This window comes from Falco punctatus (assembly GCF_963210335.1).
Source record: "Falco punctatus genome assembly, chromosome: 9".
Taxonomy (NCBI): domain Eukaryota; kingdom Metazoa; phylum Chordata; class Aves; order Falconiformes; family Falconidae; genus Falco; species Falco punctatus.
The window spans coordinates 700270-723194 of NC_137589.1; the positions used below are offsets into that span (position 1 = coordinate 700270).

At 47.4% G+C, this 22925-nt stretch overlaps 2 protein-coding genes across 2 annotated transcripts in view; one reads left to right on the forward strand and one right to left on the reverse strand.

The window, feature by feature from the left end:
- The window catches only part of LRRC27 (leucine rich repeat containing 27), a 36189-nt gene extending 22408 nt beyond the window's left edge, over positions 1 to 13781 (reverse strand). The window contains 3 exon segments of the mRNA XM_080403425.1: positions 2188 to 2318; positions 2651 to 2922; positions 3644 to 13781. Of these exon segments, the coding sequence (XP_080259551.1) occupies positions 2188 to 2318; positions 2651 to 2863 (344 nt within the window). The 5' untranslated portion in view covers positions 2864 to 2922; positions 3644 to 13781.
- An 11-nt stretch (positions 13782 to 13792) lies between these two features.
- The window catches only part of STK32C (serine/threonine kinase 32C), a 98247-nt gene continuing 89114 nt past the window's right edge, over positions 13793 to 22925 (forward strand). Inside the window, exon 1 of the mRNA XM_080403423.1 lies at positions 13793 to 15225. Coding sequence (XP_080259549.1) covers positions 15141 to 15225 — 85 coding nt within the window. The 5' untranslated portion in view covers positions 13793 to 15140. The remainder of the gene's footprint in view (positions 15226 to 22925) is intronic.

Below are 22925 nucleotides of genomic sequence, written 5' to 3' on the forward strand. Positions count from 1 at the left end.
CTGACACTCTGCAGCTATGAGATGGAGAACATATAGAAACCATACCTTACCTAATCCCTAATTTTTTACAGCTTCATTTGGCCATTTTAATAGTATTCTTTTAAATAGCTTTTAATATCCAGTAATACATCAGATCAAATGATATTCTATAGACAAGGTGCTGGTTTTATTTACTAGTGTTGCAATTTGACTTGTTTACTGCTAAAATTCAACAAAACAAACAAGAAGAAAGTTTGGTAGTTTCTGTCATAATATTTCTTTACCTCTAGGAAAGAAAAACAAACCAAATATTTTGGCAGCTTCTCAACACCAGATTAACATTTGTGGCAATATTTTAAGGCATTTTAATTCAGTGAAGCACTGTAGTCATATGTTTGCATTTTTGCAGTGGAGTATTAAAGCAAAAAAACCTAAATGAAAACCACAGGAAGATTCTAGACTCTGAAATACCTGAACCCCCCTGCAGTCTGAGGCACCACTGTACACTGGGCGACCGCACTGCCTCAGAACCCCTCAGCATTTATGGCCCTGTGCACGGACAGCTGGGGCCCTGCACCATGGCAAATGCTTGCTCTTGCCGTTATGGCAATGATGATGTGGAACATGCCCTTGGCTCATACCTGCCCAGTGCTAATCCAGATTTCACAGAGGTTTCTACAAAGAAAAGTGCTAAAGAGGTACTTTCCCTCCCTGCATGCCAGGCTAGACACCATTTCCACAACTGAGGTGATGTTTTTGTTTGACCTGGAGAAACTCTAATCAGAATATCTATTCAAATCAGTGAAAGGTTCATGAACAATGTGAATGGTCCCCAAACTAGCAAAATGTTTCAAGGAGTCTCTGCTTTTGATGAAAACTACACTTTCAGCTGCATCTAGAAAAGGATACCCAGAGAATTTCCAACCATCTTAAAATACAGCCTACGATCCAACATGTAAAAGGGTAAAATGCAACAAAGTAATATTCAGTAAATATATCTGACATGCATTTTCTAAAAGCTGAGCTGCTGTTTGAAGTCAGTGGAAAAATACAAACAAGATAAAGCGTAATACATGTAGCAACTAATGACTGGCATTATTTTGAGGAAGATGCACACAGAGAATCTCAATCTTAAAGGGTTTCAAATCCTCATACAGTGATGATCATCTAATTTACAAACCATATTAAAATACTATCAGCCCTGTCCAGTCAAAAATAATTTATGAAAGCTGTATTTAAAAGATTTGAAAACATCATTAAACCCTACATTTTTCATCTACTTTTAGAGGCATAACCTTCATTTACTGTATTTTTCTAATCACAAGTTGAATACATCATGATTCACAAACAAGTGATCTTAAAATCCCTTCAAGTACCTTGTTTCAACCACAAGATGCCATGAAATTGCTTTCTGTGTTGGAAAAATCTGTAGCACATACTGTTCAAGGGTTGCCTCCTTTTCCTCTTTACTCACTCTTCACAGAAAGGTTTCTTTTAGAACCACAACTGCAAGGAAATACTTTTTCCTTCCAGTTACAAAATAATTTCCTTGTTTCTGTTAATTACCATATGTTGAGATTTCCGGTCTTCCACTGCTGGAGTGAGAAGCAAGGACTTGTCCAAAGACATTAAAAAAACCTGGTGAAAAGTTACGTTTTGGTGATCATGGCAATGTGACAGCAAATGCACTTTTCAGGGTCACAGCAATATGGTGTACTTTCTTCCTCCCACACTCTGTCTGAATTACTGACAGCCAATTAATCCTTCCAACAGTTAATACCATGTCAGACAACCATCAAAAGCAGATTAATGGGTTATGTTCTTTGACTAAACTGTCCCTCACTGTCACTTAGGAGTGACACAACGTTAACTGTGGCTCCTCATTTTCATGTCACCTACAACATGTCACCTGCAGTCAATAAAATGAAAATGATGTAACACTTGTGTGAAAAGACTAACAGGTCTTACACTTCTAAAGTTAAAAGAGTTTAGGAATTCACTGTGTAATATTAATTGGACCTTTCAGTTCATCTGAATTTTAGTAAACAAAATTAAGCTTATTTACAGCTCTCCTGCACTGAGGTCAATGACAAAAAAAAAAAAAAAAAAGCAGCATATAGAAGCCTGACTGTTACAATGAAATTACAGCAAGGCAAATAGAAGAGACATACAACTGTTATGAAATTATCTATATGACAAATGGTTTTCCTGTGGTAACCAATTCCAGGAGGAAGAGCTTGGATGTTGTTATACCGCAGATCCAGCCAAACAAGATGTGGCAGCTTTTGAAATAAATCCTCAGGAATCGTTGATATGACATTTCTTTCCAGATGAAAGTACTGAGAGAGAAAAACATAAACATGGTTTAAACACAGAAAGAGAAGGGCTGTTCCTTGGCATGCAAAATGTCAGATGTGAAAACTGTAAACTGCTCTATGTTTTTGTGGAAAGAACACTGTTAAAGGCGACTAATAGATACACAGCTCTCTAAATTACACACGGAAGTGGATTTATTTAAGGACTTTTTCTTAAAAAAAAAAACAAACAGGAATTAAAGATAATACCTAAGAATCTGTAGCTTTTCCACTCATCTGACAAAGCAACTAGCTCTTAACTGCTCTGTGCTGTACTTAAGCTCAGGCTAGCAGACTACTCTTAAGAATTTACTCACTTTTATCTTGGGGAGTCTGTATATTTCCTCAGTAAGATGCTTAATATTTTTTCCGCTGACATCAAGAGTACATGAAGATGACAACAGACATACTTCAACAGCTTTCCTGATCTCTTCTGATGACTTACAAGCAGATGAATTTCTCTTTTTGAGATGTTCCTCTCCAAAATTATTGCCACTGCTGTGAAACTCTTTAGAATAGCTGTCATCCATTTGTCAGCAAGCCTGGAATACCTGCTCAGTAATTCAAACTGATCAGTTGAAGTCACAACCTGAGAAAAACAACAATGTACCTTGGAAAGAGAACACACACAAAGCAAGGTTCTTCTTTGCATTATTAATTTGCAGATTATCCCCAGTGCTATGTATTCTTTGTACGATACAAAACAAATTGTTTACATATGTATGCTTATCTTAATAATAAAATTTATCATAATGCCTATTTGAAGGCATAGTAAATAAGAACAATTGCCAGTTGGCCCTTGGGGCTATGTTTCCCTACACCGTGTCATACGTAGGCTTGGCACAAACACTGACACACGTGCACCGAGGAAGCTCCCTCCTGACAGCACGCCGTGTTGCCAGTCTCCTGGCTGCCTTCTCGGCCCTGGCTCACTGTACCCCCTTCCCCCCAGCTCTGAGGCGGGTGCTCACATGCTGCTGCGGCACCTTGCTGGAGGCAGGCACATGGCGCGTGTCGAGGTGTCGGGGTCTCCCCCAGCTCACCGTGAAGGACACAGCCCTGCCAGGGCCCCACCGCCTCACCCAGGTCACAGCACAGCCCTCAGCACAGCCCTCGCCAGGCCCGGCGGGGGGTCGCGGCCCTCCCTGCCCACCCCCCGAGGCTTCCCTGCCCCTGGCTCGGTCTCCCCGTGCTGGTGGGGCCCTTCTCCAGTGAGTGGCAAACCTGTGGCTCCGCACCGCGAAGCCGCCCGCGGCCCCGGGCTCCCCTCGCAGCCCAAAGACGCGTGCGGCTCTACCCGTGCCACACACCAGCGCAAAGGGCAAAATCCCCGTCTAATCGCTGCTGGCTCCCGCAGGTGCTGGGGTCCTGCCAGGCGCTTGGCTGTGCTTCTTCCCACCGCCAAGCCCGGGCTCTGCCTGCCTCGTACACCGCGGAACCTCGCCCGAGGGCTCCCTGCGCTTCGGCTCCCCGCAAGCGAGGCGGGAGCGGCCGTGCCCCGAGGGTGCCCGGCGGTGGCAGCCCTGCCCCGGCTGATGAACGCAGCCCTGCCCCGGCTGAGGCAGCCCTGCCCCGGCTGATGGACGCAGCCTTGCCCCGGCTGAGGCAGCCCTGCGGAGGCGGCGGCTGCCGCACTGCCTGCCGCTTTTTCACCTCCCCGTGCCGCCCCGCCGCGGGCACCGAGCCCCCTCAGCCCGCCCGGCCGGCCCCGTGCCGCCCGCCGAAGGCTCCTCGGGCCCCGCCGCGGGGCCTGCGGGCGGATGGAGGCGCCGCTCGGCCTCCGCCTCGCCGCCACCGCGTCTCTGCGCAACGGGCAGGGCCGGCCGCCGCCGTCCGTCGCTCCTGCGCGGGGCACGGGCACGGCCGAGGCGGCTCCCTGTGCCGCCTGCCCGCTTCGGGGGGGTCCGGCTCCCCCAGGCGGGGTGACGGGGAAGGCTGCCGGGGCCGGCCCGGGCCGTGAGGGGTCACCGCGGCCGGCACACGGGGGAACCCAGGGCGCTTGGCGGCCTGGCAGGGCCGTCACTGCCGGGCACTATAGCGGACCCCCTCATGCTGCCTGAAGGGGCAGCCAGGTGTTTCCAGCACATGGAATTAAATAAGTGCTACATCATTTTTCCAGGGACTAAACAGAAACACGTTTATTCAAGAACTGGCCCAAGCCTTGCAGGATGCTCACGCTGGGCTCCCCAGCACACAGCGAGTCAGGGCCGGTGCTGGCATCGCTCCCCTGGCTGCTGGCGGGAGCCCGTGCCTGTGGCGGCCTCCCGGGTATGGTGTTCCTCTGCCTCTCCCATGGACTGCTTGTAAAACATTCCCCCCCCCCCCCCCGTTTCCCATGATTACTACATGATTACTATTTGTTTGTCTTCCAGGGCCTGTGCCCACCATATCCCTCCCATTAAGCAGTTTTGTTTGCAGGTTTCCCAGTTTGGGAATGTCACAGGGTAGGTCCATCTGGAGTAAAAGGCCTGAAGCCTGGGAAGCCCCGCAGCCCTCCAGGAGAGCCCTGCCTGTCACACAGCCCCATGGCGGCAGTCGCTGGCTGCTGCCGCAGTGGTAGCATCCCCGCAAGCCTCTGCACAGTGGGGTGAGTAACACAGAGATTAGCCAGGGGCTGTATTGGCCTGAAATAAAATATGTTCTTAATTAGCATGATGGTAGAAATCCATTATTGGGAGATGAAGAGTACTTAATCTTACAAATCTAGATAATTATGTTCCCTGTGACCTGACCAAGTTTGATCAGTAGCACTAGTAGGGTTTAAAATACAAGAAATTAATTTCAAAGTTTAGATGCATTTTTTTGGCTGACTTATACCATGCTTATTAAACTAAATGACAAAAAGTTATTTCAGTGGGATTCCTTTAGAAGCAATTTCCTTAACAGAAACTTTTTTTTAGTATTGATAAAAGAGAAGCTGACACATTTTATTACAGTATGTAACCTCAAATGCGTCTTGCACGCTGTAGGAAAGAGTATCTCACTAACTGCAAGAACCATCATATGGCAAAATACACAGCCTTGGCAATAATATTTTGAGGCAAACAGGTAATATTGTTATTAGATCCCATGCAAATACAGTGTATTTTCTAGCAAGTATAGCTGGAGACTGAAACATCTCAAACTGCCAGAGATACTGCATTAGTGCAAAGCTTTGATTCCATTACATTTAGTATTGTTCTCACCTTGGCTCACTCAAACAATCCCCTCATTTAGGAATTTCTGACCTCCAAAGACTATCCAGACAGGAGCCCATTTTGTAGTAGAGCATGTTGAACCTTGAAAACTCCCATTTCACAGGAAATCTGAACTCTGAAAAAAAACCCCTGTTGTCTTGCAGTGACTACGATACTGCTATTTTCATGGGAACAGCTGGCTTAATTGCATATTACTAAATAGGCCTAAATCTTCACATGTGGTTTGTTACAGGGCCTCAAGCTTCTGAAAAATACACCGTCACCTGGGCTGAATAAGTCAAAGCACCTACTCCTCAGCTTGAATGCAACTCCACTTTCAAAATACAGATTCTACTAATTAGGCTATTACTCCTGATTTTAACAAAAAGCAGAATGACTAGTAATTTTATTATGCTTTTCCTGGAATAGATTTGCTTTGAGGCTACTTAGGTGATGAAATCCTAATTATAAGTAGTATTCATAAACCAGAGGGCAAAATTTACGAAAATTAAAAATGGATCAATGGCAAAGCTGCACTGAAAGAAGTATTGCTTTGCATATATTTATGCAAAACCAAAAACATTTTAGGATTATTTTATTTGAGATTACATAAGAAAATACATTAGGATTGAAACGAATAACATCATTCCATTAATTAAGGAGGGCATTAGTTTGGCTAGGTTTGATCTCAGCATAACAGTAATGGAGAAACATTTTGATGGGCATTTCAGGGAGAGAAAGTGAATCTGGAAAGATACCAAACTTAGATAAATCATCTTAAAACAGGACTTTCAATGCTCCTTTTTCACATCTAGTTGTTTCAGTTCAGCCTCCTCACTGAAGCTTGAGTTCTCTATTCAGCATCAGCCCAGTAACATAATACCATTTCTTTAACATATCACTATCTAGGATGATTTTATCCTAATAAGAAGGCAAAAAGAAATAATAGATCAAAAGTCAGTAAATATATCCCTGAATAGATTTGATTTACCTTTAGCAAGTGAGAGTTACAAGCTTCAGTTGCAAAGCAGCAGCTGTTGTGCATATTTCACTGCACAAACCACTGTTGGGTTGGTCACTGCCGCTTTCAGGTTGCTGAACTGTTTGTGAGTTGTACGTTAAAGGCTTGCCCCTGGAGCCTTTGAGCTCTTTGGGACATCCAGTTTCCATACCCAAGGAACTCCTTTACAAATACAATCACAACAACAAAAGTATCATTAAAGTTTGCATGCAAGATAGTAAACAAGCAATACTCTGTATCATTATTTCTGATCTTGGGGGGGAGCTGAGGAGGGTTTCAGCTTTTTTCATTGGGAATTCCCTCCTAGAAGCAAAATCCATGCAGGGATTGAATGTACAAAGAGAAAACCATGCAACTGCTGTGCACACAGAAATATGCCAAGGGCAGGCTGCAGTACAGCTTTATCCAGACTTGGGGAGGTTCTTGACCCAGCATGTTGAAATGCCGTCAGGTCTCCATCTGAAACAATCACCGTAGCGGCAGCATTTCACAGAGAAGTGATGTCAGAACAAGGAGGAACAGAGATGGCCAAGAGTTTGCATGGGTTTGCTGAAGACCTGCATTTGTGTCTTTCAACAAACATAGAGCCTGTTTGGACATCAAAAGAATTTCCTCTAGGTGTTAGGGTGTGGGTTTTAATCCTTCAGCTGCAGTGACACTAACATCATTTACGATGGACCAAAGTAATTGCCAGGTTATCTCCAAAGATGTATTGGTCTCCATCTTTGGACTCAGCTGTTTTGCTGGGCAAGAAGGAAAGTATCACATGTTTTGTTTGAGTGGATCACATATTTTTTTTTCTTATTTTAAAATATGCCAATCTCTGAGAAGAAAAAGCTTGGGCACTGCTTAGTCTTCACACAGAGGGCTCAGAATCAAATATTCCAGGGTGGCCACTGAATCACAGCTGTCCTTCCTCTCTAGTCCTGGTTTCAAAGATGCTGCCCTTCAAATGCACCAGCACCCCTGGATCAGAGGGAAGCTCCCCCCTGTGCATCATCTTGCATTGCCCTGGCACTAAAGCATCGCAGCCACTTGTCTCCTACCACACAGCAATAGCCTGAGTGGGCTTTTCTTTGTGTGTATCAGCCTCCCAGGGGCACTGGGAAGAAAACTGGGCTCCTTACAGTGCGCTGTCACTATTAACTATTGTGTGTGTCAATAACCACCAGCACCTTCCTACAGCCTCCCAGAGTGATGTGCGTGACAGAACAAATGGTGCCAGAGATGCTCATGCAGAGGAACTGTTTGGTTGTGGACTTGAAGGGTGCTGCATCACCTTACAAAGCTGAAAGTGATAACCAAGCTTCAGAGAAGTGTTAAGCTTTTCTGCCCAGCTGCTTGTTCAGATTGGCAGGCAACTACGTTACACAAATTTTACTTATAGCTGACTTCAGAGAATTTAGGAAGCAAAATTTTTCCCCATCTTTCTGAGGTAAAAGCCATTGAATAATACAAGAGATGTCATTGCTTTCTATATAAAACTACTCTCTATAGCTTTATATGGATTTTTTTAATACTCCCATAAGTGAAAGGACAAGATGAGTGAATTCTAAGAATGCATCTTATTAAAATATAGTAACATATGTTTTTAATTTCTTAGTTAAACATTTGGGTAACCTAAATAAATAAATAACATAAGCATAAAAGTGAACAGATATGGAAATGAAAGTAAAAACAAACAAAAAAAAATTAAAGGAGGCAGATATCACCAAAAATTTTAAGGGTTGAATTGCTCAGACAGTACCAGAAACAGTATCACTCTTTCCCAGGATTAGGCAAGGGAGAGCATGGCAGTATACAGAAGATTAAGCAGGCTATGTGTTTTATACTGTAAAAGGCTAAAATGAAATAAGCAACTGAACTAGCATACGCTGGCCTCAATGGCTTGGGAGGAAGAAGCTGTGTAGGGAGGGAGGCAGGTGCTGTGATCACTCCGTGGGTTGGAGCACCTGCTGCTAAAGGCTGTAATCTCTCTGCACCACAGCTGGCACCCATGGAATCACTTTAACGAAAGGGTAACCCTTTTCTCTACCAGTCTGGAGAAGCTTTCAGCTTTAAGGCTGCAAGAGAGCTGATCCTGCCTGTTCACGCTTACTGTGGGCCACTGCAGATGATTTGAATAGGAGACAGTTATTAGTTAACTGGAGTGGTGTTAACGGACTTCGAAAGATCTGGATGAGTGTGATTACTGTTAGCATCTTTAAAAACAGAATTGGCACTATTTACAGAAACACTAATGATAGGAAAATATGTGAAATTTTCCCCTTATGTAATGTTTGTTGAAAGAATTATGTGTTCTTTTAGAGGAACTTTTAAAAATAAACAGGCTGTTCTCTGTAGGCTTTCTTCTTGATGATGAAGACGTGAATTTTAAGAATCTCAGCAATATTCCTTTCATCATCTTAAACACGTTGCAATTACAGCTGTTATATTCTGTATAGGGCTTTTAACAGGAATGTAATATCATGGTATATTGCCCCCCCTTGTTTCTATGCCTAAATTAGGAGTGTCTTATAATATTTGCCTCCTTTGCAGTTTTATGATAATTGGTAGCATTTTTGTTTAGAAACCATTATCATCAGCTCACTGAGAACAGATAACCATAAAGAATGTAATGCTACTTCAGGCAGTTCTATTTTTATTTACACTGGGTTTATCCAGGATAATATCACTGATACTTGATCCTGATTTACAGTGATGAAAGAAGAAAACAATCACCATTCCATGCAACCAGTAAAAAGCCAGAAAGGGAACCGTAAGTAATATACTAGTAGAGTACAGCATAAAGAGGTAAACTGCAGGATCCATACTGCTTAACTGAAGTGCGACATTAACAAACAAAAATTGGAATATTATTTTCAGTTGTCCTCCTACTAATTTTGACATGATATAAAATACACAGCTCATGGTGCCTGGGAATGAGAATGATCAGTCATTCCTCAAAGGATACTCATTCACTTGCAGAACTGAGGTGTTTGAGAAAAATTGGGTGAAATAATTCCTGAACACAAATCCTTAGATTAAAAAAATAATCCTGGAATTTCATAAAGAATTTACTTGGCCTGTCCTAAATTAGAACAGGCATCACCTCTCCCAGTTAAATGAATGCATGCTGGCTTTGCCTGTTGAATGTCAGTGAGATTTTGATGAGACACAACATAGGTGGTACTGACTATATGAAAACCTGATGAGTTTGGTTCAGCGCATGTAATTCCATGAAGTCAGAGATGATTTCATGGCTGGTGAAATGAAAGAAAACTCCAGTCTCTTGGAATCCCAGAGAAAAGAGAGAATATGCAAAAGTAAACACAGATGGGAAAAGACAAACTCTTCCAAACCTAAGAGTGGTTGCTCTGCCTTTTGCAAGTCTCTGCTTACATCCAGGTTAAACACAATCATGCAAGCTTCATCCTTCCAAGGCTGCAATAGGGCTATTACATAGCATCTTATCTATAGTTGTCAGTGGTCATGTATGCTTTGATCAGCTGATTTTCCACCATCATACGCCTTGAAGTGCAATATATATGGCTGTGCTTCAGGTTTAAAATTTGGGGAAAATGCAGAAAAGTTCAGGGGAAAAAAAATCAGGATTTTTTTTTTCCATTTCCACAATAAAAGAGTGGGATGACACCCAGTTTGGAGCACAGATTCCTGTATCTTGGTCTGCTTTGCAGGTGTTGTACAATCCCCTCCCTCCAATACCCAGCATTAGGTAGCTACCGTCAGGCAGGATGGTGGACTGGATGGACTTTGTACACGCTATGGACCACAACAGTTCTGGTTTGCTTAAGGTTTTTCTCCAGCTTTCCCTAGAAAGTATAGAATCTTCTCCCAGCTTTTCTTTCTTTTCTGATTTGAGAAAATCATCAGATCTGTTGTATATTAACAGTTTCCAGGACAAACAGACATGCATATTAGTATCCTCAAGACTTTCACTGGTAAAAGGCCTAATTGTCTGTTAATAAAATACAAAACACAAAAAGAAGAATGGAAAATGGAAGAGGAAAAAATGAAAAAAAAAAAAAAAAGTGTAATGAATGTTTAGTGGTTTCAGGAATATCTGTTCCTAATAACCCCTTTGGTCACCCAGCTTGCACATTTCGCCCTTAGAGGTGTAGTTGGAGTTACGTTGTACATCGAAAGATGTCATGAAGAATAAATTATTGTAAAAGTCAGCTTTTAATTAAACTTCCTCATTTCAAAAACAAAGTGGGTCTCTGTTTCCCTAGAGACCAGGCTATGTAAGAAGGCAGAATTTTCTCTCCCTTTCCCTTTCCTATATTGGACCACTATAGAGCAGTTTTTGTGTTTTACTTTATCGTCCTGCAGGATTAGTAGTAATTACTGAATGGACATTTTCATAAGGTGACTAATTGTGGCAGTGTGGTGGGGAAGCTGCGCTGATACTCTTGATGTACAATTGTTCACTGATGGGCTGGACATCTTTCAGGGCATGTTACTACACTGGTTTTGAATAGTGGTATCAGACACGAGTGCCCACTGAACAGAAAGGGAACCCTGTTTTCAAGTTTAAAAGTCAAAAATTAATACGATTCTGCTACAGAAATAATCAAGACGTGTCTGTTTGAACCTCCAGCACAATTGCACTGGGGTGAGAGAAAATACTATTGTCTGAGAGAAGACAGGATGACTAAGTGTAGCATTTTTGGCACTAATTTTGCACCACTGTAAATGACTGCATGGGCAATCATGACCCAGCATTCTCTGGTTCCCAGACTGATCTGAGACAGTGAGCATTGCATCCTTCTCTCAATTTCCGTTGGTATAGAGGAGACAACATCTGAATTACTCAAGAGTAGACAGAGCTACAATTCTAAATAAATTAGAATTTTTTTGCAGTCGTGTTAAAAATATTGAAAATTGAGAAGCTCATATAATACCATTTGTGCTAAATATTTGCATATTAAATACAAATTGCACTTTCCTTAATGAAGCGAGCAGCTGTGGTGGTTTTGCTCAAGGGAAGTCCACCACTACATGACTTAGAGCCTGTATAACAAACACCATGTTTAATGACAGTGGTGGTTTTCTCCCCTTTTACATCCACACATCTGCCAAAGACAATGTTCGTATGTCCCTCATTTCCCCTCCAACACATTCTCCTTTTCATCATTCAGATGTCATTAGATATGATTTAAGATCACAAGCAAATATACTGTTTTTCAAACTGAAATATAACGAACAATTTAGATAAGCAAAACATAAGGAGAATATACGGCTGTTAGTATACACCATTGTTAGTGGCCCAGATTCTTTGCTGTGCCACGGAAGTCTGGAGGAACTTTTCTAAACTCTATTTCTCCTAACTCTTGGTTCTATCATCTTTGTCGGTGGCAGTTTAAAAGGCACCAGCATGGCACAACAGTCTCCAAATACTAGGTTTGGTATTTAGAGTAAGAATATCCTCTCGAAAATCAGAGTAGAGGGCAAATACCAGATGATTTTACACCTGACAAGAGCTGTCCAATTCAATTCATGATAAACCTCACCCATTTTTCTATTCAAGATAACATTTTCCTTGACAGTTTCAGTATTATAATTTAGTTGAAACAGGGCTTAGGTTTCAAACACAAGCCCCTTCTTTGCATAGAACACCAAAGAGAAGTCAGTGGCTCTTGTGCTGAGTAATGAGCACAGGGCCAAACTCCTGGTAGCTGTCAGGGCAGCTCCTGCTCTTCCATTCAGAGTAGAAAAAAGCCCCTGTAGTTATGGATGGGTTCAGATACCGGACAGTTTTTCTCCTAAAAAACAGAGTAAAATTCTCATTGTCTTGGCTGTGCAACAGACAGGCCTTGTGAACGGGCAGACCTCATCATGAGGATGACAGCAGGATGATAATTTTCTTGGGATTTGTTAGGTGCTTGTTAGGACACATATGTGTGCCTGTGGCTGACTTCCTGGAAAGCAGGAATAAATGAGAGGACCTAGTTTTACTTAGCCTGTATTACCATCAAGAATTTTGAGCAGCACTTAGTAGTGCTTTGAATAGCAATTAAAAAAAAAAAACCCAATCCAAACCAACTGACAAGGTCATCTATTTGTCTCCCATTCAACTTACCTTTGCGAAGGTAAAACTACTTACTACATTTCTAATGAAGCAGAAACTAAAAAAAGCCCCGTGCTGTATCATCTTCCATTTCACAAGTAAAAGAATCAAGAAATGTGGAATGAAACCCTCCTCTGGTGTTAGGGCAATCACATCCTTTTTTTCCCACTCCTTTTTCCTACACTACGTCTTGCAAACCTCTCAGATAAAGACCATGATTCTGTGCTATCGATTTGATTGTCCAAATATTAGTGGAGAATGAGAGAAAAATGACAACTGAATGGCAGACAGACTGAAGCCATTTAATGGCATCTTTCATGCTTTTCTTGCAAAATGTAAAGGCGAGTGAAAGCTGTTAGCTCAGAGATTTGCAGTGTATTTAAAAACAAACTATCCCTTAAACAAAGCAAAAAATACTTTCTGATATAAAAGTGCTTTATCCTATTATTTGAGAGCGATTCTTTCTGATTTCTCAAAGAAATGTTCTTTAAGAGCTTTTCTTTGCCTTTGGAAAACTCTTCTTAAAATGCAACCTCAAATTGTAATCCTTTTACAACTTTCAGGCTCTTTTAAATAATGACTAACTCCTAGGAAATTTTCTGTAAAGAGTACAATAACTAACATATCCATTTCAAAACCTGCTATGAAAGAAAACAGCATAAATCTTAAATTGAAACTTAGGAAGCGGCATCTCAGAAATTATGAAAGTACTTAGTGATAGTGGAACAGAGACAATAGAATGGCTAAAGAGCCATCACTCACCTTAATGGTTCTGATGGGGTCTGCTAACATTAGTTATTTCTGGGAAGTGCATTTAATTAGACATTCCATGAGACATTTCATTTCAAAAAGCCGTAAAGCATGGCATCATGAGCACGTTACAGCATTCTGCAGAGTCTGTAGTGACTTGGGATGAATTCTTTTACTAAGGAGCTCTGTGGTGATCCTGCATTTTATCACCAACAAAAGTGCAGGAACTTTCTAGAGCTAGTGCGATACAAACACGGACCATTTCGGCAGTGCGGCTCTTCTATTAGGTAGTACTGCACTGAACAAAAACGCAGCACGAGGCTCCCCACCAGAGCTGGCCCTCCATGCGTGCCAGCAGTTGGTGCAGCAGAACAGAACTGTTGCAAACTCGGCTATTCATGGGCTGGCACACTGCGACCGCGGCTGCAGGGCACGCTGAAAGGAAGGTCGCAGGCCCAGTAGTTAGTTTATGGAGGAAACAAGAGATACTCTGGGAAAACAAGGCATGCGAGTTACTGTCTCTTGGAGAGCTCCTGGAAGTGTCACCCAGCCAAGCGAGGGGCCGGTGGTGTGGCAGGGAGGGTGGCAGGGAGCTGCCGTTCCTGGGAGGCGGTGGAGCATCTCGTTCGGGGCCTTCCCTCCTCCTCACGGTGCCTCCGTGCAAGGCCGCCAGCGCGGCCATTGCTCAGGCCCAACCACCAGCCTGACGCTTGGTTGTCTTCTCTGCCTCGGAACGTCCCATGTAACATCCCCTGACACGGTGAATAAGGCTCTCCATGGTGGGGCCGGTTCTGAAACGCTGCGCAATCTCTGTGCAGGAAAAACATTGCCTGCCCAAGCTACCCACCAACTGAAATCAAGTCCTTACTTTGTTACAATAGTTGAATAAAAACCAACGTGGCTGCCTTCACGTTAGCGAGGTTACGACGCGGCGGCGAGTCCCGGTGACTCACACAAGCCGAACGATCTGCGTTTTCCCAGTGCCGGTCAGGGCTCGGCCGCAACAGCACCTGAGCGCCTGCCACATCGGCCGCGGCGTTCATTACCAGTTCACTACCAGTTCATGACCGGTTTAAAATCACCGGCGCGTGCGAGATGGCTGCGGCAGCGGGGATGCCCCGGGCGAGCGGGGGCGGCGGGGCGGAGCGGAGCGGAGCGCCCCCGGGCCGGGCCGGCGGCAGGGACGCGGGCAGCGCGGGCAGCTCGGGCTCGGGGCGGGGCGGCGCGGCGCGGCGCGGCACGGCGGGGAGCCCCGCGGCTCCGTCCCGCGGCGCGGCCCCGCACAGCCCTGTGCACCGGCGGCGGGACAACCCGCTCCGTGACCCGCCGGCCGGGCGCCAGGGCGGGCGGGGCCGCGGCGGGAGGGGGCGGGGGCCCCGCGCCCCGGCCCCTCCGCACCTGCGGGCGCCGCTGCCGCCCTCCCGCTGCCACCGGGGGCGCTGCGCTGGGGGCGGCCCGGCCCGGCCCGCCCCGCCGCCGCTCCCGCTCCCGCCTCCCGGCGCTGCGGCCGCCCGGCTCCCGCCGCTCCGCTCCGCCCGGCCCGGCCCGGCTCGGCTCGGCCCGGCCCGGCTCGGCTCGGCTCGGCCCCGCCGCGCCGCGCTGTGGCAGCCGCCGCGGGCAGGGGGACGGCAGGCGGCGGCGCCAGGCTCTGCCATGCGGGCGGTCGGCGGCGGGGCGCGGGGCGGGTGAGGGCGGCGGCGGCGGCGGCGGCGGCGGGGGCTGGTCCCGCCCGAGGGAGCCGCCGGAGCGGCGGGGAGCGGCGCGCAGGGCATGCCATCCGCCTCGCCCCGATGTTTCACTGGGGCAAGTGGAAGAAGAGGATGGGAGCGAGCGCCTCCTCCTCCAAGAGACCCGTCTTCGACGAGCGGGAGGACGGTGAGTGCGGGCCGGGATACCCTGCCCCGGGGGTGCCCAACCCTGCCCCGGGTGGCCCAGCCACGGGGTGCCCATCCCCACATCTGTAGAGCCCCGCTCTGCTCGGTGCTGCGCGGTGCGGGCCCGGAGGGTGGGGGGGTGTCGGCCCCCCGCCCCGGGGGCGCGTGTGCCGGCCCGGTGTGGCCTCCCTGCGGGGCGCAGGGTCAGCCCGCAGAAACGGGGCGGTGGTTGGTATGGTAACAGATAATTGAGAAGCGGGCAGTGAGGGGCCAGTGTAGCAGTGAAGTTTCAAGCTGCAGGGTAATCTCTGGCTTTAACAAACCAAGATCAAGTGCAGCCGCCCATCAAACTTAGCGACTTGTCATTGCCGAAAGGCTGCTTTGGGGTTTGTTTCCCAAAGCACAAGTTTGTTGTATAAATGCACCATACATGCATACCACAGATGCATTACACATCTCGGATGCAGGGCGAAATTTCAGAGGACCAGAGGAAAGAAACTTTGACTGATGGTGGGGGACAACTCTGGAGAGGCGTCAGGCCGGCAGACAGGGTGCTGGGTGGCTGGGAGCAATCCTGACGTACAAAACACTGCATTGGCTCTAGGACACCAACCAAGCGCTGGCAAAATTCCCCAGGTGCTTGGGGTGCTGGAATTTTGCACTCGATAAACTTTGGAGTTAGATATGTATGTTAATTCGAGTCTTCAGGTTTACGTGCGTGCTGGGTCTGCTGGCATCCCCTCGGTGAGGGTGGTCAGACCCGAGACTGTGCCGTTTCTGACAGCGGAAGGCGTGTTACATCACGTAAACTTTTACAGGAGAAGTAGCTAGTTGATATCACCAAGTGTTTATTAGCAATTTGGAGTATAACATTAAATTGTTAACTCTTGCATCTCTTATTACGGAACTGTAGAGAAAACATCTGTTTGAATGCCAGCTCGCTGCCCGAGGCGTGTGCTGTGGTGTGACTGAAATGCACATTGACGTTGCTGTTGGAAGGAACTGCAAAACCCATCCAACCCCTGCCCCGGCCCTCCATGCTGACGGTGTGTGTGAGCTGGGGTCGATGTGCCTGCCGGGTGTGTGCAGCTCTGGTGGGATTTACCAGAATTTTGTGCTCAGAGTGGAAAACTCATTCCCTCTTGGATATGTTGGGTCAGCAGGAACAGCTTTGCTACATAATTCAGAAAGCATTTCATTCTGACCTGAGCCTGTATACAGCCAATATAGGGAAACTGAGCTTTGCAGGTGAATGATCATTGACAAAAACCTGATAACATCTCATATGGTATTTTCAAGCCGCACTTTTGCAATAGTGGAGACTTATTAGGACATTACTTTCTTAATATTGCCTACTTTTTCATCATGGCTTATTAGTGTGTGCTCAGAGCAATTACAATGTTGTTCTGGTGAACTCATATTTACTGGCACGGCATGGTTGCTATGGAGATCTCTTTAAGACATTCCAATAACTTTCTTACATAAAGAAGCCAGTTAATACTTTGGTTTTGTGTGTGACAATGTGGAAGACTTACTAGTGATGACAATTTAAAGTGAAATAAATTTAAAAAGAAAAAAAAAGTGAAAAGACGGGTTAGTATATGAAATTTTAGCCATAGGTCGTTCCCTGTGATGGATATACAAGAATGAGCCTGACTGTCTAAATCCAATGGTTAATCCCTTTTAATTATGACTGAGTGTATGTAAATAGAAGGTTACCATTTATCCTAGTGAGTAGTAGCACAAGGCTCAGTATTTACCCTGAGATAAATCAAATTCCAAATGCGTAAATGATTTTTGAGTCAAGAAAGCCCTTACAGTCCTCTTGCCAGACTTCATTTGGCGCTGGTTTCAAGACTTTACTGAGTCACTGCCTCAGGTCAAAGTGGCATGGCAAAGCCAGAGCATGGTGGGTTTCCTAGGGGTGGGCGGTAAATGTCCTTGCTCTTGGTGTAAAACACCCGGCCCTGGAGGATTATCTGCAGTTAACCTCACAGTTAGAAATCGTCTTTTTCTCCAGTCTGCGTTTGTTGAACCCCAGCATCCTGCTGCTGGATCTCACCTCAATTAACCGGAGGAGTTTCTGTTGCCACACCCCTCTCTCGGCACAGCAGCAGGCTGGGACCACGGCCACCCAGCATCTGTGTCGGTGTGATGTGTGGATTGAGCTCTCTGAGTCCGTGACTCTGAGGGTAAACTTCATATTCCCGAGTCTGTCCGGTGGATCTTCTCTCAACCCTCTCTTTCTTTCAGCATCTTTTTTTTGTTAATGCTGGGACTGAACTCATTGCTTCGGCAGGGATGGAGCCCGGAGCGGGTCAGTGCTGGTGCAGCCTGTGCGCGGCACTGGCTTGCTGTCCATCCAGGGGCAGGCGGCGTGGAGCTGTGCTTTGGAGAGTCGTGCCTGAGGAACACCTGTCCTGTGCCCTCCTTGCTTCCCTTCGTGGGGCCTCCATTTTCCCCCTGGTTCAGGTAACTTCTCGAGTGTGAAGCCAGGTGCAGGCCAGTTGTCACTGGTCCTTTGTGTCTGAGCTGAAGTGGGGGCACCTGCCTTCCTCTGACAGCCTTTTGGTGCTGTGCTTGGCTGCAGTGTGTGCACCGAGCTGTTTCGTGTTTCCTCATACAACCTTTGAAATATTTCTGATCATTTTGGAGTTGGGATTCAACTAATAGGAAAGCTGACTCTGAAAGGATAGTGTCTGCGTGTTTTGTGTGTGCTTCCAGACAGCCCTGGTACGTGAGAGAGTGGTTCCCCTTGGCTTGTGAGCATTGGCTCCAGCTGGTTCCATTTACACAGAAACCTTGGCGTGTTCAGTAGCTGCTGCATAGGCATTGGCTGGGTGTGAGCTCGAGGTGATGCCTTTTTGACAGCTAGTTTTTGGTGAGGTACATTGTACCCTGTTTCTGAACAGAGAAGGTTAATGAATGGGCGGGAAAGAAAAAAAAAAAAGTAAGGGAAGAAAGATGTAAAAAGGATGGGAAGAAGAAGATAAAGTAAGAGAGTAGAAGGGCTTGCAAGGTTGAGCGCTCAGAGTTACAGCGTGCTGGAGTAAGGTGGCCTCAGTAAGCCAAGGTGAATTGTAGTGGGCTTGTAGGTTTAGCATTATCGCAGCATGCTGTCTTCCGTCAGGAAAAACAGGCCTTTGTCTGTAGGGGCCTTTAAGGGTTTCTTATTTATACCTGTAAGCACCTTTTAAAAGCTTCTTACTTGGTCAGTGAATTTGCCAGCACAGACGAAAGCCCTGTCCGGGTGCCGGCTGCCTGGCTGCCGGTTGTGGACCGTCGGCTCTCCGCAGCAGGGCACAGAGTGCTGGAAGGTCTCAGCACGGCAGTTGCAGGGCTTGTTTTTCATGTGGGCAGAAAGGTTTTTGTGTTGTTTTTCTAGGAAATGGCCAAACAAGTTTTATTGACACCCCAATCCTTTTTTCTTTTTTGAAATTGATTTTATACTTTTTTTTTAATATACTTTAGTTTTTATACTAAGTGGTGAAAACCTGTCATTATGAAGCCAACAGGAATGTTTCAACCCAAATATTTTAAAAAAACCTTTTAGCAGCATTGCTGGCACTTGGGAAACAAGGCTGAGTAATAGGAAATACAAGGCACGCTTACACTTGGTGCTATTAGTGGTGCCCACAGTTGTGTTATGTGAGAGAGGGGGGAAAACACAGCATGATGCATCTTTATGTGCAGTTATATCTACAGAGGAATTTCAAGAGTGCGTTTTGGTTGTGGCTTCTCCTGAATCGAAGTGGCTTACTAAAAAAGTGTATGTAAATATACATGAGAATATGTAAAGCCATCTGCTGCTTTCTGCTGAGCTGTTCCTTCCTTCGCTTACACCGAGGTGAGTGGTCTGAGGGCTTTCTGCCTGTTTGCTGGCACTGAATTGGATTTCCAGCTGATGTACAAGGTTCTAATGCTGCAGCCCAGTTACTTTCACCGTGATTAGTATTGTCTCTCGATCGCTTCTTTACCAGTCCCTTATTTGACTCTCTGCCAGTGTGCAGATGGCTTTTTCTAAGGGGGTGAAGCGCAGGCTGCTGGGTTTATCCTACTTGCATCAAAATCAACTTTTTAAACCAGGTTCCCGGTTTCGCAGCCCAGGGTTTGGCCAGCGAGGCAGCCTGGCGCAGAGCTGTGCGGGGCTGGCGCAGGGGCAGCGGCAGCGCCATGGCTGGGTTGGTTTCCCCCCTCAGGGGGTCTCTGAAGTGCTGTGGCGCGGCTGGTGCTGGGAGGGGGCTGGAGCTTGGGAGCAAACGGACCCAGCGGTGAGGGCGGCCGGCCGTGGCCTGGCAGGGTGAGGGGTGCCGGGGAGGAGGGAAGCCCCTCCGGGGGGCTGCGGGGGGTGCGTGCCCCCTCCTCACTGGGGCCAGGCTGCTGCTCCGGGCTGGCCCTGCGGCCGTGGGCACCACCCCCTGTGCGGCCCTGCCTGTGGTGGTCGATCTCCCCGTGTTGGCAGATGTGGGTCTAAAACTTAAAAAAGAGCTGCTCTGCAAATGCCCGCTGCAAGTTTCCAGGCTGAGAAATGCTGTTCTGTAAAAATGTGTGTCTGTGGTGAAACAGGAGAACTGTTACACGTCTCGATGCTGCTTTCCTAGCTATGCAGTTTGCTGAAGAGCTCCAGCTGTAGGGATGTGCTGGGCCCTGGGGGCTCCTGAAGCCCGAATAGCACTGGAGGGACGGTCCCACTCTGCCTCCCCACCGGCCTCATCCTCACGGGACCACGGGAGGCTGGCGGCCTCGGCAGCTGCGCGGCACAGCGCCCGTCCCCATGGAAACGGGCAAGAAGCTGCAGAACCTGGGGGATCGTGCTTAAAATAACCCCCATTTTAATTTCAAACCATGTGTTGGCAGGCTGTAGGGTTACACACACCAGAGTGTGCATCCCTCCTGCCTCACCCTGCCGATCTGGTGAGCGAAAACTGGAGCGCTTCGTCTGCGGAGCTGTTTGATGTACAGAGAATGAGCCCTGTGTGTTGGTGCCAAACCTGCCTCTTGCTCTGACCCATCACCCTGCAGCCACCTCCTGCTGCGCCTGCACTGGTTGGGTGCTCTGGGTGCTGGGTGCCACCAGCTGCGGCTTCGGGAAGTATGCTCAGACCCACGTGTCATCGTCAGCTTGCATCCCTTTGAAGTCAAGAGTTCAGTTGTCGCAGATTGGCAAGCTGTTTACATTCCTCCTTTTACTTCCTATTTTCCCATCCAATGGGAGTGAGATGTCCAGCATTCCCCACAGTGCCAAGCTTTAATTTTTCCGATCGGGATTCTTCCCTGTAATTGTTTGTTCCAGCGGTCGGGACCTTTGGGGAAACAAGGGTGTGCCGCCAGGCTGTTGGAGGTGTTGGAGCGACAGAGATGTGGAGAGGATGGGGAGCAAAGCCTGACCCCATCACCTGTCTCTTACCTCTGCGGCAGCCCAAACGCCTCCTGCCGGGTCTGCCCCAGGTCTGGGGGCATCCCACTGCGCTGCCAGGAAACGGGCCCTGGGAGACAGGACAGTCCCAGCCAGGGACCAGGAAAAGTTTTTCTCCCTCTCCGAAGGTGATGTGTCATAAACCAGGTGCTGCTCTTCTGCGGGGTGGCCAGCATGGCCTGACTGGGTCCCCTGGTCCCTGGGGGCTGGGGCTGCCCTGCCCAGTAAGCCAGTTACAGGATCCCAAATACTGTTTATTTAGGATCAGATACAGATGTTTTGACCTTCTGTGCTGTGCAAATTACTTACTGAAGTAATCACTGATCAGATTGCAAGGCAAACTTTTTTCATAGCCTGACTCTTGGGTGGCTGTGGGTTGGGAGCACAGATGCCTTTCCCTGTTATTTAAAAACAAGAGAAAAAAGCCTTTATGTATTATCGAAGTGGTAGCTTAATAAGTAAGGGGGGGGAGGAGGGAGTGGGAATTACAAGGAGGTGTCAGAAAAGCTGTGTTTAGTATTGTCAGCGGTGCTTTGTTTTTGCTTTAATTCTTTCTTCCCCCGGATCCGTGGCTTTTTGTGTGCTTTGCCCAGAGACAAGCGCTTGGCACACACTTGCTGCCCCCCGCCTCCCCAGCACAGCCGATGCTCCTTCTTCAGTCTCAGGATTGAAAACTTCTCCGCACGTGAAGCTTTTCAGTGTGGCATGTAATGCAGAAGTAAGGTAAATCCAGAGAACTCAGCAACTGCAAGTCATGAAAGCATATGGTGCTATGTGCAACGTTTGGGTTACTGGCTTGCTTTCTCCTTCAGAAATAATTAATAACGTTGCTGTCACTCTCTACACTGAAGGCCGTGGTCTGTTCTCAGTAGCGCTGAAAGAAATCTGAAGAAAAACCGTTCTGGATTCCACTGATGACAAGGGAAAAAATGTCTCCCTTTGAACAGTGAAAGCTGCAGTTATGGAGAACCATTGCTGTTGCTCACCTAAGACCGTGCTTTATCTTTCACTTGCACTGGCTTAAGAACAGGTATTTAAATCTTCTGATTTACAGCTATTTACAAAACTGATCTGCATTTTGTAGAGAGAATGGAGTATGCATGACCACTGGACATTTCATATTCCCAGCATTTTGTTACCTATCTTGTTTTTTCAAATCCTTGCAGTGTTTTCACGTTTCCTTTGCCGTTTCCTATGTTACAGGTTCACGGTTAGCAGGGGTGCAGATGGGGTCCGCGCTGTGCGGGGCTGGGTACGCTCATGCTGCTCTGCCCTCTCCTTGCTTGGCCCCTTCCCACTCATCGTCTGTCCTGTAGGTTTGCCCGGCATGCGTGTGGAGGCGATGCCTGCTGCCAGCGCAGCAATAGGGTCTGCGTGGTGCAAGTTTTCCTGCTTTTGCATTTTGTGGAGGTCCAGCACACACAGTAGACCTGGCCAAGTGTCCTGGTTAGACCACGACACTGACAAATGTTGTTTCTCCGGATCTGAGTCCAGCATCCAGGTGGCCATTCCGCTTTGGGGAGTGGGGCTGCAGGGTCCTCTGCAGGGACAGGCTGCGCAGGCACTGGTGATGCCCTCAGGTGGGGGGGTCCCAAGGGGTGGGCGTTTGAGCACTGCTGGGGTCACTGCACCCTTCAGGAGGTCCCTGTGAGGGACTGATCCATGCTGAGCCTGCCAGGTTTCTGCCAGCTCTCTGCCTGCAGAGGCACCAGCTCCCAGCCGACCCTCCCAGGTCTGGCAGCGTGGGATGGTGCTGCCGGGAGGCAGGAGGGAGGTCAGGGCTGCAGCAGCTCTGCACAGAGCCGGCTCCCTCTGAGCGCTCGTTTGCTCTGGGGAGATGTGGGCTCTCGATGCCAGGTTGGTCAAACCCTCCTCCTCCTCCTCCCCGCTGCTCCCCAGCCCCCGTGCATTTGAGTCTGGCTCATCGGGCACGTAGCCAGAGGGGGATGCTCTGTCCCACAGGACCCACACGCAATGGCCTGCCCCTTGGTGCCGAGCAGCACTGGATGGGGATTTCACATCCTCCCTTCTGTAGGAATAGCCCAAACACCTTCTGGAGGTGAGGGAGGAAAGGTCCTGCAAGGCCTTGGGGACTCATGTGTCTATGGGAGGTTTAAAGAGAGGAGATGGGGGTAAAACAAACCCTGAGGGCAGCTGAGGCTGTTTGCATGAAGCCAAAGTAAGAAAATATTAAGAAACCCCACAGCAATTCATGGGACGCTTGAGCGACAGGGAGGGAAAAGGGCAATCAAGAACAAAGTTACTGGAAGTACAGTTCAAGTAAA